Source organism: Antechinus flavipes, chromosome 3, assembly GCF_016432865.1.
Source record: "Antechinus flavipes isolate AdamAnt ecotype Samford, QLD, Australia chromosome 3, AdamAnt_v2, whole genome shotgun sequence".
NCBI lineage: Eukaryota > Metazoa > Chordata > Mammalia > Dasyuromorphia > Dasyuridae > Antechinus > Antechinus flavipes.
Genome location: NC_067400.1, coordinates 595675681 through 595690667, shown reverse-complemented (window position 1 = coordinate 595690667; position 14987 = coordinate 595675681). Strand labels below are relative to the sequence as shown.

The window sequence follows — 14987 nt, the reverse complement described above, 5'->3', positions numbered from 1 at the left end:
TCAGTAATCTTCATTTTCTCCAGTTTATTGACTTCTCTGCTGCCTATAAACCTACCCATATCTTCCCCCTCAAAAAACTTGTCATTTCATCTGACCAACTGTGCTAGCTATCGTCATTTGTTCCAAGTTCTTTCTCATTTAAACTCCTTGAGAAAACCATCTATGTCAGGTTCCTTTTCTTGTCTTAATTCTTTTCTAAGTCCTTGGCAAATTGGCTGCTAAACTTATTCAACTGAAACTGCTGTCTAATATTACCAGTGATCTCTTAAATGCCAAATCTATTGTCTTTTTTTCAATCCTCATTCTTTAAAACTTCTTTGATACTTTCAGTCAGCCTCTTCTGAATACTATCTCTTGGTTTTCATGATGCTGCTAAAAGTTAGCTATCTATCAGACCTCTTCTTAGTGTCCATTGCTGAAGGGTCATCATTCATCTTATATCCACTGACTGTGGATATCCTCAAAGATTTGTTCTGGTCCCTCTTTTCTTCATCTCACTTGATGATTTCATGAACTCCCATGGACTCCTTTATCATCTCTATGTAGATAATTCCCATATCTGTATGTCTAGTTGTAACCTCTCTTGAGCTCTGGTCCTACATCACCAACTGCTTCTTGGACATCTGAAACTCAATATGTCTGCACTAAAGTTCAATCTCTCTTCTCCAAGATCCTTACTGCTTAACAACTTCCCAATTTTCTATTACTGTCAAGGGCACCACCATCTTCAGTTACTGTCTCAGTGTTCTCTTATTGTCATCTTTAACATCCTTCACATTTACTCCGCATATCCAATCTGTTCAAAGTCTTACTGTTTTTGTCTTCACAACATTTCTTGTATATGTCCCTTCTCTCCATTTACATAGCCACCAGCCTTTCACTATGGCCTCTACCACATCATTCCTAGGCTATTACAATAGCCTTCTTATTGGTTTCCCTGCCTAAAGTTTCTCCCCACTCCAGCCCATCCTCTACTCAGCTACCAAACTAATCTTCTCAAAATGCAGATTGGATTATATTATTTCTACTTCTCTCCTCAATAAATTCCAATGGCTCCATAAAATTCTCTCTTTACTAATCCCTTCTTGTATTTCAAATTTTCTTATGCCTTACTCCTCTACTATATTTTATAATTCAAGGAAACTTCTTTTTTTGGTCATTTCTTGAAAATGCTTCTTCTCTTGCCTCTGTGCATTTTCATTTATTCCTGGGATTCTCTTTATTCTCCTTCCAGCCTCCTCTACTGATTTCCAGAAACTTAATCCCAACTTTTTAGGGAGGTCATTCTTGTTCCTTCCCATTCCCTCAGGCCATCTTTTAGTACCTTCCCTCACAGATTATGCTACATTTTCATTATGTATATTTTTATATGCATTTTTTTGCATATTGTCTTCATATTAGAATATGAACTCCTTGAAAGTCGAGACTTTTTTTATTTTCTTTGTGTCTAGGATTTAGCACAGTAATTGACAAATAATAGACACTAAATAAATTGCTTCTTGACTTGAAGATAGAGATGGTGGGTTTTTTCTTTTTTTCTTTTTTTGTTATCATCAACACTTGCCAAACTGCCACACATACAGGAAATGATTAATAAATGCTTGCTGAAATATTGTAAAGACAAAATAGCTTTGAATGACATGGAAACTCTGATCAATGCAGTGACCACAGTTTAATAGGACTTATGATGAAACATGTTATTATGGGCCAGAACTTAAAACAAGATGCTAAGTCAGTGGAATTGATAGAGACAATGGTTATTTAACAATGCTTAACAGTTCTCTAGTTTAGTACATGTACTTAGTACTTATTATAGTTCTATAAGATTCACACCTTTGATAAGAGAGCATATGTAAGCTAGGAGCCTCAGCCAGGATTCAGTCGGGGAGATTCAGAAGCCAGAGTAGGCAAGTGGGAGCTCAGGCTCTTGGAACCGAGGAGAGAGATAGGCCTCCAGAAAAACTAGTTGAGCCCCAAGTGAAGGAGACAAGACTTTGAAGGAAACAATAAAGGATTTGGACTTTAACCCCTGACTGCATTTGTGGCCATTACTGAATGGAAATGAAGGCTGCTTCCAGAGTCCCCGAGAAAACCTCAACAGAGAATATTACATTTTAGAGAGAATATTACAGCATGTGACTCAACTCTTTTTTTCCTTGATAGTAATTATTTTCCAATTATATGTATACATGTATAATCTTTATTAAATTGCCTGCTTTCTTGAGGATGGGGGAAGGGAGAAAAGAAAAAAAAAATTTGAACTCAAAATCTTACAGAAATGAATGCTGAAAACCATCTTTACATATAATTGGAAAATAATATTGTTTGCACATATTTCCATATTATTCATGTTGTAAAAGAAAAATCAGAACAAAAGGGAAAAACCATGAGAGAGAAAAAAAAAGCAACCCCTCTCTCTTCCTCCCCTTTCCCCTTCCGAAAAAAAGATGAAAACAGTATGTTTTGATCTGCATTCAGCTTCTATAGTTCTCTCTCCGGATGCAGATAGCATCCTCCATTGCAAGTCTATTAGAATTGACTTGGATCACTGTATTGCTGAGAAGAGCTAAGTTTATTATAGTTGATCATCACATAGTCTTGTTGTTATTGTGTACAACAATCTCCTGATTTTCTTCACTTCACTCAGCATCAGTTAATGTAAGTCTTGCCAAGCTTTTCTGAAATCAGACTGCTTATCAATTTTTATAAAAAAAATAACTTTCCATTACATTCACATACTATAACTAAATTAATCATTCCCCAATTGATGGGCATCTACTCAATTTCCAATTCCTTGATGAAGAGGGGATGGATGGATTCAGAGTACTAATTGAAGTGTAATGTTTGTTGACTGACTAAAGTAGATTTGTTTTTAAGAAATTATAGAAGCATTTTAAGAATAGGCAAAAAAAAATCTCTTGGAAATATTTATTTAGATTACCAAGTGTCAGTAGCTTAGATTTCTTCCTAAGTGGAGTTTTTAAATTTAGATTTAACAACTTTGGAGAAACTTGCACAAGGCTATGTTTGGTAGAATTTAAATGAAGTCTAATTGGGACCCAGAGATTTCCCTATAATCTGGAAAAGGAATCTTTAGTGCTATTTGATGCATTTAAGATGAGTCATAAAGCACATTTCCTAATTTTCCTTTCATAATTTACTTGAGCTTTCTAAATAAACTTCATTAGAACGGGAAATGATTGATGCCCATGGAAATGATCAAACCTCAATTTTGGAAGCTACTTGCTTGTTTACAATTTCTTGAGTTGGTTTCTTCTTTTTGTCGATTTGAGGAGGTACATTTTTCAATTTAGAAGCTTATACCCATATAACTCTTAAATTTTCCCAAGTGGAATATCATTAAGCTTTCAGAACATGACTTTTTGAAAAAATCTTTTAAATAAAAGATTGTCCAATATATATTTCACACATAGAATTGTAAATCATGAAAGGAATTACTTCATTGTTAAATGACTCATTAAATTTAGTACATTTTGACCATGTCTTGATTTCTTAAAGGAATTTTGATGACTTCAAGGATCTATTCTAGCTATTCCAGTTTCTTACCTATTATAGTTGTAGTTTCTTTTTTGGGAGAGATGACTTTTTGTCATTCTTTGGAAACTCTTTTTCCTCTACCCTATTTCCTGCTTTCATTTCTTTAACTGTTTTCTAACTCTTCTTTTGTTCCTCATATCTTGCTGCCTTACCCTGGTTAGATTTTTACCCCAAGACCATGTGACTTATTTGTGGATTCCAGTGGGGTATTTTCACCAAAGAAGGTTGGTTTTAAATAGTTTTAGAAACATTGTAGAACTAGGTCAAAAGGTCTTCTAAATAAATGTATATGCTTATAGCATATATATAGCAAGTGTCATTTATTTAGATTTTTCCCTTCTAACATGGATTATTATACTAAACCAAGTCACAGAAAGTAAAGAGGAATAAAAAAGAAGATAACTGGGTACATTTTGTAACTATATGAAGATTGAATTTCTTTTAATACATTCATTAGTTGTATAACATTTTTAGACATTTTTCTTTTCAAGAACTGGAACTGAGTTAGCTTAACCCATGAAATCAACCTCTCATGCTTCTTATATTTTGTCCCTCTCTAGAATTGTCTCTGTAATCATACCAAAAAATTGTCCATTTTTAAATCAAATTAATTTAAATGTGTTGACAAGGCACAATTTGGAGAATTTTTGCCTTATTATGAAACCACAATTTCTTTAATGGCAAAGAAAGTTCCTCTTATACACTGAGGAAAAAAAGAGAGAAACCATTAGTCTATTATAGGATCTTGTAAGCTCCAGCTGGTATGCTAAGGAAAGCTTTAATCCTTTTCTGGATTAAGAATGTTTGTAATATTTTTCAGACACCACATCTTGTTAACCTCAATGAAGATCCACTCATGTCTGAATGCTTGCTTTACTACATCAAAGATGGGATTACACGGTAAATTTTTTTTTAGTTAGATTTTACTTATTAAATAACTGATTTAATAACTGGAGTGATGCTATCTTTTGAAAAACTAATTTCTGTGGGTTGTACTTTTTTTTTTTTGAAGTAGTTTGTCTGTAATTTCTCATGTTACATAAAGGGCTTTGCTATTGTAGTTTCTATAATGACTGCTGGCATGGGTAATTTTCCCACCATAAGATAATGAGTAATAATGTTCTTCCAAGAATTTTCAAGGTTTTCAGGGAAGGTTTAAGGTGTTATTTGCTTGAAACATTAAACCAGTCACCTTGGTGTACCAAGTCATTTTGATTTAAAATTTGTTGATATGAAGTCTTTATGAGATATTAAAGCATAATTTTAATATGTAGCTTTTAATATCTTTTTCACCAATATTTAATTAAATATTAGATAATTCACCATGAACATAAGTTCTGTTTTCTCCTATTTCTTATGTCTCATTGCTCCTGGGAAATATTTTCTCTTGGATACAGGGTTGGCCAAGCAGATGCTGAAAGGCGCCAAGACATAGTGCTTAGTGGGGCTCACATTAAAGAGGAGCACTGTATCTTTCGGAGTGAGAGAAATCAGAATGGTGAAGGTGAGGTTCTTGATTTCAGTTTTATTCTGTATCTTAAAAAATCCCTGAGATATAGTTTTCCTTAATACTTTCTTTAGAATCAGTATGGTATATCAATAGTGGAGTAATTTGGTTTCCTTAGAAATGTAGGGCCAGTGAAGTTTTTTACGTGAAAATGGCCTTAACAAAGTAGAGCTTTGTTACCCTGCCAGTTGCTAAAAAGTGTATAGGCAGCTGAGTATAGCCCTGAATACTAATGAGTTCATAGAAAAGAAGGCGAGGGGCAAATCTCATAGACAGAGCCCTACAGGAACTCCATCCAGTCTTTAACTCAGTAAACTTGATTTTTATTTTATGTTAAAAGGGAATGAAAATTCCAATCCTCATTTATTCTAAGTTAAACAACAACAACAACAACAACAACAACAACAACAACAACAACAACAAACATCCTGTTGGTACTTTTGTGCACTGTTCATTCTTCCTCATTCAGAATGTTTTAGTCCCTAGTTTACTTCAAGATTCAGGTATTTGCTTAATTCTCCTTCAGGCCACTCCTTTTCTGTTTCTTGCTTGCTTGAGTGAACTATTTTGGGGTGATGTTTAAGACTGTATTCTCTTTTTCAATTCTTGCCATTCCCCAAAGGAAGATATACCCTTTCATTTCCCAAAGGAGATAAAAACTTCTTTATCAGCTATTCTTTCTATGATTTTGGAGTAGTTCACATAGATTTATGTAACTTTAATGGTTGCTACTCCTGGCTTCTGTCTTGCCACAAAGATTACTTTGGTATTTAATTATTTTATGCTTTGAGATAATTCAGCAAATTTAGTCTAACAATGATAAATAGTCATAATTTTTAATTGTTGTAAAGAAGTTTGGGGTGAGGGATAGTTTCTCTACTCTGCATTTGAAATTTATTGAGTTCAGGAATATTTCCTGTACTCAGTGCCTGGTTTGTAATCCTAATTCCATTTTACCTTTCTTGTAGTTATTGTGACTTTAGAACCTTGTGAGCGCTCTGAAACTTATGTAAATGGCAAGAGGGTTGTACAGCACGTACAGCTACGCTCAGGTGAGTATGGACAAATTCTTAAATATTAGGTTGTAAGTCGTAATTTATATGAAAAATACTTTGACTTTTGTCTTTTGAGTTAAAACAGTAAGATAACATGAGATATTTGTATTTGTGTACATATAGACGACTCTGTTTCTTGCTTTAGTAGGCAAAGGGAGGTTTGCATATATTTGTTATTTATATTTTAAAATGGTTTCCTAATCCTGATTTTATTGTTTTGCACTTTTTTTAAAGTTCCAATAATTCTTTCCCTCCTTCCAGCCCTTCCTACACCCATAAAGAAGGCAAGCAATATGGTACCCATTGTACATGTGAAGTCATACAAAACCTAATTCCACATTAATCATGTTGGGGGAAAAAGAGCTAGAAGAATAAAGAAAGTGAAAAATAATATGCTTTTATCTTAGATCATTTTATTGATCAGAATAGCTGACTCTTTCACATTTGATCATTATGCACTATTACTATTCCTGTGTACAATATTTTTCTGGTTCTGCTCTCTTCATTCTGCATCAGTTATTTTCCCAGGTTTTTCTGGAATTTCTTTCCCTCATCATTTCTATAAATATTTAAATTTAAATAAATATTGTTATTAATATTTCCATATATATTTATAACAATATTTAATTTTATTATTTAATATAGATGTGTATATAGACATACACATGTGCATGTGAACACATATATACACACATATGGATTCTTTTTCTTCTTTCATCTCTTTGGGATTCAGATTTAGTAGTGGTATTTCTGGATCAAAAAGTATGCAAAATTTTATAGATTTGGGGCATAGTTCCAAATGGTTCTCCAGAATGGTTTAACCAGTTCACTATTAGTTCTAGCATTAGTATCCCTATTTTTCCATATTTTCTCCAGAATTTGTTAGTTTCCTTTTCTATCATCTTGCCCAATCTGATAGGTGCAAGGTGGTACTTTTGAGTTATTTTAGTTTGTGTTTCTCTAATCAATAATAACTTAGGGCATTTTTATATGGGAAATGGCTGTTATTTTTATAAATTTGGTTCAGTTATCTACATATTTAAATGAAGCCTTTATCAGAGAAACTAATGTAGAAAATATTTTCCTTAGTTTCCTGCTTTCCTTTTAATTTTGGCTGCATTGGTGTTGTTTGTATGAAAACCTTTTAATTTCATGTAATAAAAATTTTCCATTTATTTTGCTATAATTCTCTATCTCTTGTTAGATCATAAATTCTTGCTCTGCTAAATAATTTCTTTATCTATCTTCCCTAGATAAATGGTAGGGAATGCTGCCCTAATTTATTTAGGATATCACCCTTTATTTCTAGATCATGTACACATTTTGAACTTATCTTAGTGTATATAGTGCAAGATGTTGATCTTTATATTTCTGCAAGACTTTTTCAGTTTTACCAGCATTTTTTGAGATCTTGTCCCCCCCCCACCCAAACATGAATTTTTGGGTTTACTAAACATTATAAAAGTATTAAATACTATTGTATATGGTGGCCTAATCTATTCCACTAATCAATCACTCCATTTCTTAGCCAGTATCAGATCCCTTCATATTCTTAAATCATTTTTTCTTCTAGATGAATTTTATTTTTTTTAATCTTTTTTTTTTTTAATAACTTTTTATTGATAGAACGCATGCCAGGGTAATTTTTTACAGCATTATCCCTTGCATTCACTTTTGTTCCGATTTTTCCCCTCCCTCTCTCCACCCCTTCTCCCAGATGACAAGCAGTCCTTTACATGTTGAATGGGTTGCAGTATATCCTAGATACAATATATGTGTGCAGAACCGAACAGTTTTCTTGTTGCACAGGGAGAATTGAATTCAGAAGGTATAAATAACCCGGGAAGAAAAACAAAAGTGCAAGCAGTTTATATTCATTTCCCAGTGTTCTTTCTCTGGGTGTAGCTGCTTCTGTCCATCTTTGATCAATTAAGGCTCTCTTTATCGAAGAGGTCCACTTCCATCAGAATACATCCTCAAACAGTATCGTTGTTGAGGTATATAATGATCTCCTGGTTCTGCTCATTTCACTCAGCATCAGTTCATATAAGTCTCGCCAGTACTCTCTGTATTCATCCTGCTGATCATTCCTTACAGAACAATAATATTCCATAACATTCATATACCACAATTTACTCAACCATTCTCCAATTGATGGACATCCTTTCATTTTCCAGCTTCTAGCCACTACTTTTTGATCTTTTAAAAAAAAATTTTAAAGCTTTTTATTTTCAAAACATATTCATAGATAGTTTTCAGCATTCACTCCTGCACAACCTTTTCTAGATCTTTAAAAATAATTTTTGGTAGTTTAGTATAGCACTGAATAAGTAAATTAATTTAGATAGAATTGTCATTTTATTATATTGGCTTGGCCTACTCATAAGCAACTAATATTTCTCTGATGGTTTAGATATGTCTTTATTTGTGTGAAAAGTGTTTTGTCATTTTGTTCATATAGTTCCTGAGTATCTTTTAACAAGTATACTGTTTGCGATTATTTAAATGGAATTTCTCTTTCTGTCTCTTCATGCTAGGTCTTTTATAGACGTGTGAATGATTTATGTGGGTTTATATCCTACAACTTTACTAAAGTTGTTGTTTTGATTAACTTTATTTAGTTGATTGTCTAAGGTTCTCTAAGTCTTATTTTTTTATATTAGGAAATCGCATCATCATGGGTAAAAATCATGTTTTTCGTTTCAACCATCCGGAGCAAGCACGGGCTGAGCGCGAAAAGACACCATCAGCTGAGACACCTTCTGAACCAGTCGACTGGACATTTGCTCAGAGAGAGCTTCTGGAGAAACAAGGCATTGATATGAAACAGGAGATGGAAAAAAGGTACGATATAAATTTCTTATTTTAATTAGTCATCCTGACATTCAATTTATTGAGGTAGTCATGGAAAAAGTCTAGAAGAGTTCATGAATTCATGGTCCTGTCTTCTTTTCAAGACAACACACTTAAAGGGGGACTTTGAAAAAAGAAATAATTGGAATTTTAACATGTTAGAGCTGGAATAGGTCTTAAGATTCACCTTGGGGAACTAATAAAAGAAAAATTGAATGAAAGTGTCCCAGCTATACCAGATCTAAAACTATATTATAAAGTAGTGGTCAGCAAAACCATTTGGTATTGATTAAGAAATAGGTTACTTGATCAGTGGAATAGGTTAGATTCCCAGAACAAAATAGCCAATAACTTTAATAATCTAGTGTTTGACAAACCCACAAACCCCAGCTTTTGGGATAAGAATTCACTGTTTGACAAAAACTGCTGGGAAAATTGGAAATTAGTATGGCAGAAACTAGACTCACACTTAACACTGTACACCAAGATAAGGTCAAAATGGGTTCATGATGTAGGCATAAAGAATGAGATTATAAATAAATTAGAAGAATATAGGATAGTTTACCTCTCAGACCTGTGGAGGAGGAAGGAATTTGTGACCAAAGAAGAACTAGCGATCATTATTGAGCAGAAAATAGAAAATTTTGATTATATCAAATTAAAAAGCTTTTGTACAAATAAAACTAATGCAGACAAGATTAGAAGGGAAATAATAAACTAGAAAAACATTTTTACAGTCAAAGGTTCTGATAAAGGCCTCGTTTTCAAAATATATAGAGAATTGACTCTAATTTATAAGAAAAATAATAAACAAAATAAGGAATATATATAAGAAATTTATAAGAAATTAAGCTATTCTCCAATTGATGTGAACTTGACAATTGATGTCAAAGGATATGAACAATTTTCAGATGAAGAAATGGAAATTATTTTAGCCATATGAAAAGATGCTCCAAGTCATTATTAATCAGAGAAATGCAAATTAAGACAACTCTGAGGTAACACTGCACACCTGTCAGATTGGCTAGAATGACAGGGAAAGATAGTGTTGAATGTTGGAGGGGATGTGGGAAAACTGGGACACTGATAACATTGTTGGTGGATCTGTGAATACATCCAGCCATTCTCGAGAGCGATTTGGAACTATGCTCAAAAAGTTATCAAAGTGTGCATACCCTTTGATCCAGCAGTGTTATTACTACTGGTTATCCCAAAGAGATCTTAAAGAAGGGAAAGGGACCTGTATGTGCAAAAATGTTTGTGGCAGCCCTGTTTGTAGTGGCTAGAAACTGGAAAATGAATGGATGCCCATAAATTGGAAAATGGCTGAATAAATTGTGGCATATGAATGTTATGGAATATTATTGTTCTGTAAGAAATGACCAGCAGGAAGATTTCAGAAAGACTTGGAGAGACTTACGTGAAGTGATGCTGAGTGAAATGAGCAGAACCAGGAGATCATTATATACTTCTACAACAATACTGTATGATGAGCAATTCTTATGAAGATGGCTCTCTTCAACAATAAGATGAACCAAATCAATTCCATTTGTTCAATAATGAATAGAATCAGTTACACCCAGCAAAAGAACTCTGGGAAATGAGTGTGAACTGCTACATAGCATTTCCATCCGCTTGCATTTTTGATTTCCTTCTCACGTTAATTTTACCTTATTTCAAAGTTCAATTCTTCTTGTGCAGCAAAATAATTGTATGGATATGTATACATATATTGTATTTAACATATACTTTAACATATTTAACACATATTGGCCTACCTGCCATCTAGGAGAGGGAGTGGGGGGGAAGGAAGGGAAAAGTTGGAATAGAAGGTATTTGTCAAAAGAGACTATTTAATGCCATTCTATGGAGTTGCTTTAATTTGATTCTTTTTCCCCTTCTCTTGTTTTGTAGGCTCCAGGAAATGGAAATTTTGTATAAGAAAGAGAAAGAGGAAGCTGACCTCTTACTGGAGCAGCAGAGACTGGTAGGCATCTGCTTCTTCCAGTCCGTTAGTATCCTAGTACAACCTTCTTGCTTTGGCTTTTGCCACCAATGTAAACTGTTTCAGAATATGCCCCTGAGCTGTCACTGATACTCCTCCTTTAGTGAAAACTAACCTATGCCTTTTAAACCCAACTTGAAAAACTCTGCAGGAAGGTTTGGGCTTTTGAGAGTTTTTTAAAATCTGCATCAACCTCTCTGGGGAAAGCAATGTGGCTTTTCCTGGGTAACAGATTGGGCAGAAAGATTTTCCTTCCTGTAGTTGAGTTGTCTTTGGATTTGAATCCTCAGTGGTCTTACTATTATAACTGATGTGAATTGTTTAACTTGGTGGATGTTTGCCTTGGTTTTGTCTTTGATCACATGAAATTACTAATTCTATCCTCTTGGGCTGACTTGGTTATTTTCTTATGCTGGGTTTTTTTGTTTTGTTTTTTAAAAATATATTGTGTCTGAAAATGTTGCTGCACAGTTGCATGTTTTAACAAAACTCTTTCCTATCCCTGCATGGAGTCTGATTCATCTGCCAGGGTCTTTTTGTTACTTTATATGGTAATATAGGGTCAAGGTATAAAGAACCAAGGCAGGAGTGAAGAGTAAAGTCTTTTTTTAAAAAAACATCACATTTAAATATAAAGGAAATAGTTGGATGATTAGTTGGAATAGCCAGTAAATTAAGCCCCAAATATATCAACAATGGTCTATGCACTTCTGGGATTAGTTAGTTTTTATAGTTTATAAAAACTTGCTCTCTTGAATAGAGCTTCATTTTCAGACCTTTTTAGTTCAGTTTCCCTGAAGTCTGATTTGAAGAAACTTGTGGATATGTGGATTAATAAAATTAAGGGAACAGAATAACCTCAAGAGACCAGATATGATTTTTTTTTAAGGAATCTGTAATTTTAACTTTTTTTTTTTTTTTAAAGACAAAGGAGAATTGAGGAAAGGAGATAATTTGGCTACTTTATTTCCTAACGCTTGGACAATGAGGATTGCCTTTCACAATAATGTATGACATGTAAAATAAATTAAATCCACCATTAATCTTAAATCCATCTTCTGAAGTTGGCATAAAAGTTCTGACAAATGAAAGCTCAGAATCCTTGAGTTGTAGCTGTTTTTTTTTTTTTTTTTCCCCCCAGTATGACACAATGGTCCTACTTGGCATGTGATTGAAGTCACTTTGTAATCTTGGCAACTTCAGTCAAGTTAAAAAAAAGAATTGAGGGTAAAGGAAAATCCTAGGGGATAGCAGAGGAATGGTTGGAGGAAGTTTAGATTGTGAAAAGTGACTGTAAGAAGCCCCTCTTCTAGGAGTGTGATAGAGTTTTCAATAGTTTAACATGGTTCATTTAAGTAGTAATCATCATCAAAGATTAAAAAAGGGCAGATGTGATGACAGTATTATTGTGACAATATAAAAAATTGGTGTGACTTTGATTCCCTAAATGTAGAAAAAGAATTCTGGAAAGATATGTATAGTTGTTAAATGGTTGTGTTCTCCTGAGGCGAGGCAGCTAGGTGGTGGGATAGTCAGAGTGCAGAGTAATGGTCCACAAGTCAGGAAGTTCAAGGCTCAGAATAGATCTCAGTCATTCATTAGTTTTGTGAGCCTGGGTGAGTCACTTCACTTTTGTCTGCCTCGGTTTTTTCATCTGTAAAATGGGGATTATAGCAATACATGCCTACCAGAGTTATTTGAGGATAAAATAAGTTAATATGTCTAAAAGTATTTTGAAAATCATAATTATCATCATCATTGTTATCATTGTCATCATTATTATTATTCTAGTGAATAGTAATAAGCCTTGAGGGTTTGATTATCAATATTATCAGCTTCTGATAGCAAGCCAGTATTTTTTAAACAGCTCAATTAATAATAACACATAAGTTGTCTCCATAGCTCTTATTTATAACATAGACGTATGTTTTTCATCAGCCAGTATATACAAAATGATGTTTGAAATACAAGGAAATATCACGCATGATCCCAAGGCTTCTTTACCCCAAAATAATCTAATTAAGAGTGTGTGTAATGTGTATAATACGTAGTATTTTAAAATAATAATGTGAAAGAAAAATTCAGATTCCACAGTTTTAATTTGATATATTCTGAAATTGAACACATTGATGAGATATTATCTTAATTTTCCATGGTTTGTAGTTGTTGCATTATTGTTCCTGAATTTTAAGTAACTCCTCTTCTACACTGGTTGCTAAGTAGTTTAGACTTTCTCTTGGCATGTCAGGGTCTCTGTGTAATTTGAGATCTATTCATTTTAGTTGTCTCCTCACGTAACAGTTCTGTCTGGGAGTCTACTATTATATTTCTACCCAGGGCTGAGAGTTTAATGAATCCTGAATCTGTCTCATAGAGGATGTCTCATAGAAAGACTAGAGTGATGTTGTTTTTGGCATTCTGTTAAATATCCATGAATGTCACAGCTATAGAAGTATGTTTTAAAACATAATAAATGAAACCAAATAACTTAAGTAGTTCTTGCCTGAGATTAGCATTGAAATCTCAGCTATTGGCATTGATTATAACCTCTTTCTCTTGGCTTGATTTGGATTCTCTTCATTGTTCTATGGTTTTTGTTTGAATGTATAATTTTTTACTAAATTAATTGATTCAGGAGTGAGAATACTTAACCATTTTCTAAAGTAGTAGTTACTTGTTTTATCCCTAAACATTTGTAGGGACATTAGAGAGAAGTATCAACAGTTAATTAACATTGTATGTAAAATATATATAACCTTTTCCTTGTCATCCCAAAACCAAGTTTCATTTCAAGCTCTAATATATATGAGCTCTGTGACCCTGGACAAGTCATGAAGCCTCAGTTTCCTTATCAGTGAAATGGTGGTAATAATATTTATACTTCTCACTTTGTAGGTTGCTGTAATGAAAATTTTATACACTTTGAAATAGTATGCTAGGTATTGTTATGATTAAAAGTAAATTAGAGACTTTAGATTATGTGGATGAATAAGTTATAACTATACTCTACTCTGTCACCTCAAGAAAAGAAAACAAATATACTTATTTTTTTTTTAAGAGGGGGGAATCCTATAGGAAAAACTTGAAAGGAAAACTAAGAAACTGAAGAAATGGTTAAACAAAAAGACTTCCTCACTGAATACAATGAATAAAATATAGTAAGGTCTGAATTAGTTCAAATAATGAATCCCATAGTAGTTCCACGTATTTGAATTCATACTCTCTGAATTTATAATTATGTCAACTCAGTGGTTTCAGGCCAGTAGAAACATACAAGGCAAATTTGAATAATGTGAATATTTTTTGGGATTCCTTATTTGACCTTATTGTACTAATTGACTATATTGCACTATGGGTATTATGGGATAAAAAGAAAGCAAAGAAATTATTGGAATGAAAGAACAAGGCTTTGGCAAAAAGTTGAACCTCTCCTTCTTTCCTTAGCCCTCCAAAAAAAGAATATGGCAGGACCTCTAGGATAATTTAGGATAAGAAATATAAAGGAATATCCAGTATCTATAAAAATAGACAATACAGAATACAGTAAGATGATACGAAATTCAGAAGAGGTGGGTTAAAAAAAATCTTAATAAACCATTGGATTTTTGAGGAATAGAATGATCTGAGCAGAACAAAATCTAAAAAAAGAAAAGGAAGAAACCCAACCAAAATGGAGGGTTGGAAGAACAATTACAAAATTTTTCTAGAGAATTAACTCGGGCTGGAGGTGGGGGAATGGGGGAGTGGGGGGAGGGGCTAGCTAGGTGGCACAGTGGATAGAGTACCAGTCCTGAAGTCAGGAGGACCCGAGTTTAAATTTGGCCTCAGACACTTAACACTTACTAGCTGTGTGACCCTGGGCAAGTCATTTAATCCCAAATGCCTCAGCAAAAAAAAAAAAAGAAGAAGAAGAAGAAGAATTAACTGGGAAAATATTTATTTCTTATCTCTGCAAACCAAAGTGAAAGAACTTGATGAGATAATCTGAGAATTGTTGATCTTCCAGAAA

At 33.5% G+C, this 14987-nt stretch overlaps 1 protein-coding gene across 9 annotated transcripts in view; it reads left to right on the top strand.

The window, feature by feature from the left end:
- KIF1B (kinesin family member 1B) overlaps positions 1 to 14987 on the top strand; it is a 185663-nt gene that overhangs the window by 85686 nt on the left and 84990 nt on the right. For all 9 annotated transcript variants that reach the window (XM_051988592.1, XM_051988589.1, XM_051988586.1 and 6 more), the window contains 5 exons: positions 4379 to 4458; positions 4956 to 5062; positions 6034 to 6117; positions 8784 to 8964; positions 10888 to 10960. In XM_051988592.1, coding sequence (XP_051844552.1) covers positions 4379 to 4458; positions 4956 to 5062; positions 6034 to 6117; positions 8784 to 8964; positions 10888 to 10960 — 525 coding nt within the window. The remainder of the gene's footprint in view (positions 1 to 4378; positions 4459 to 4955; positions 5063 to 6033; positions 6118 to 8783; positions 8965 to 10887; positions 10961 to 14987) is intronic.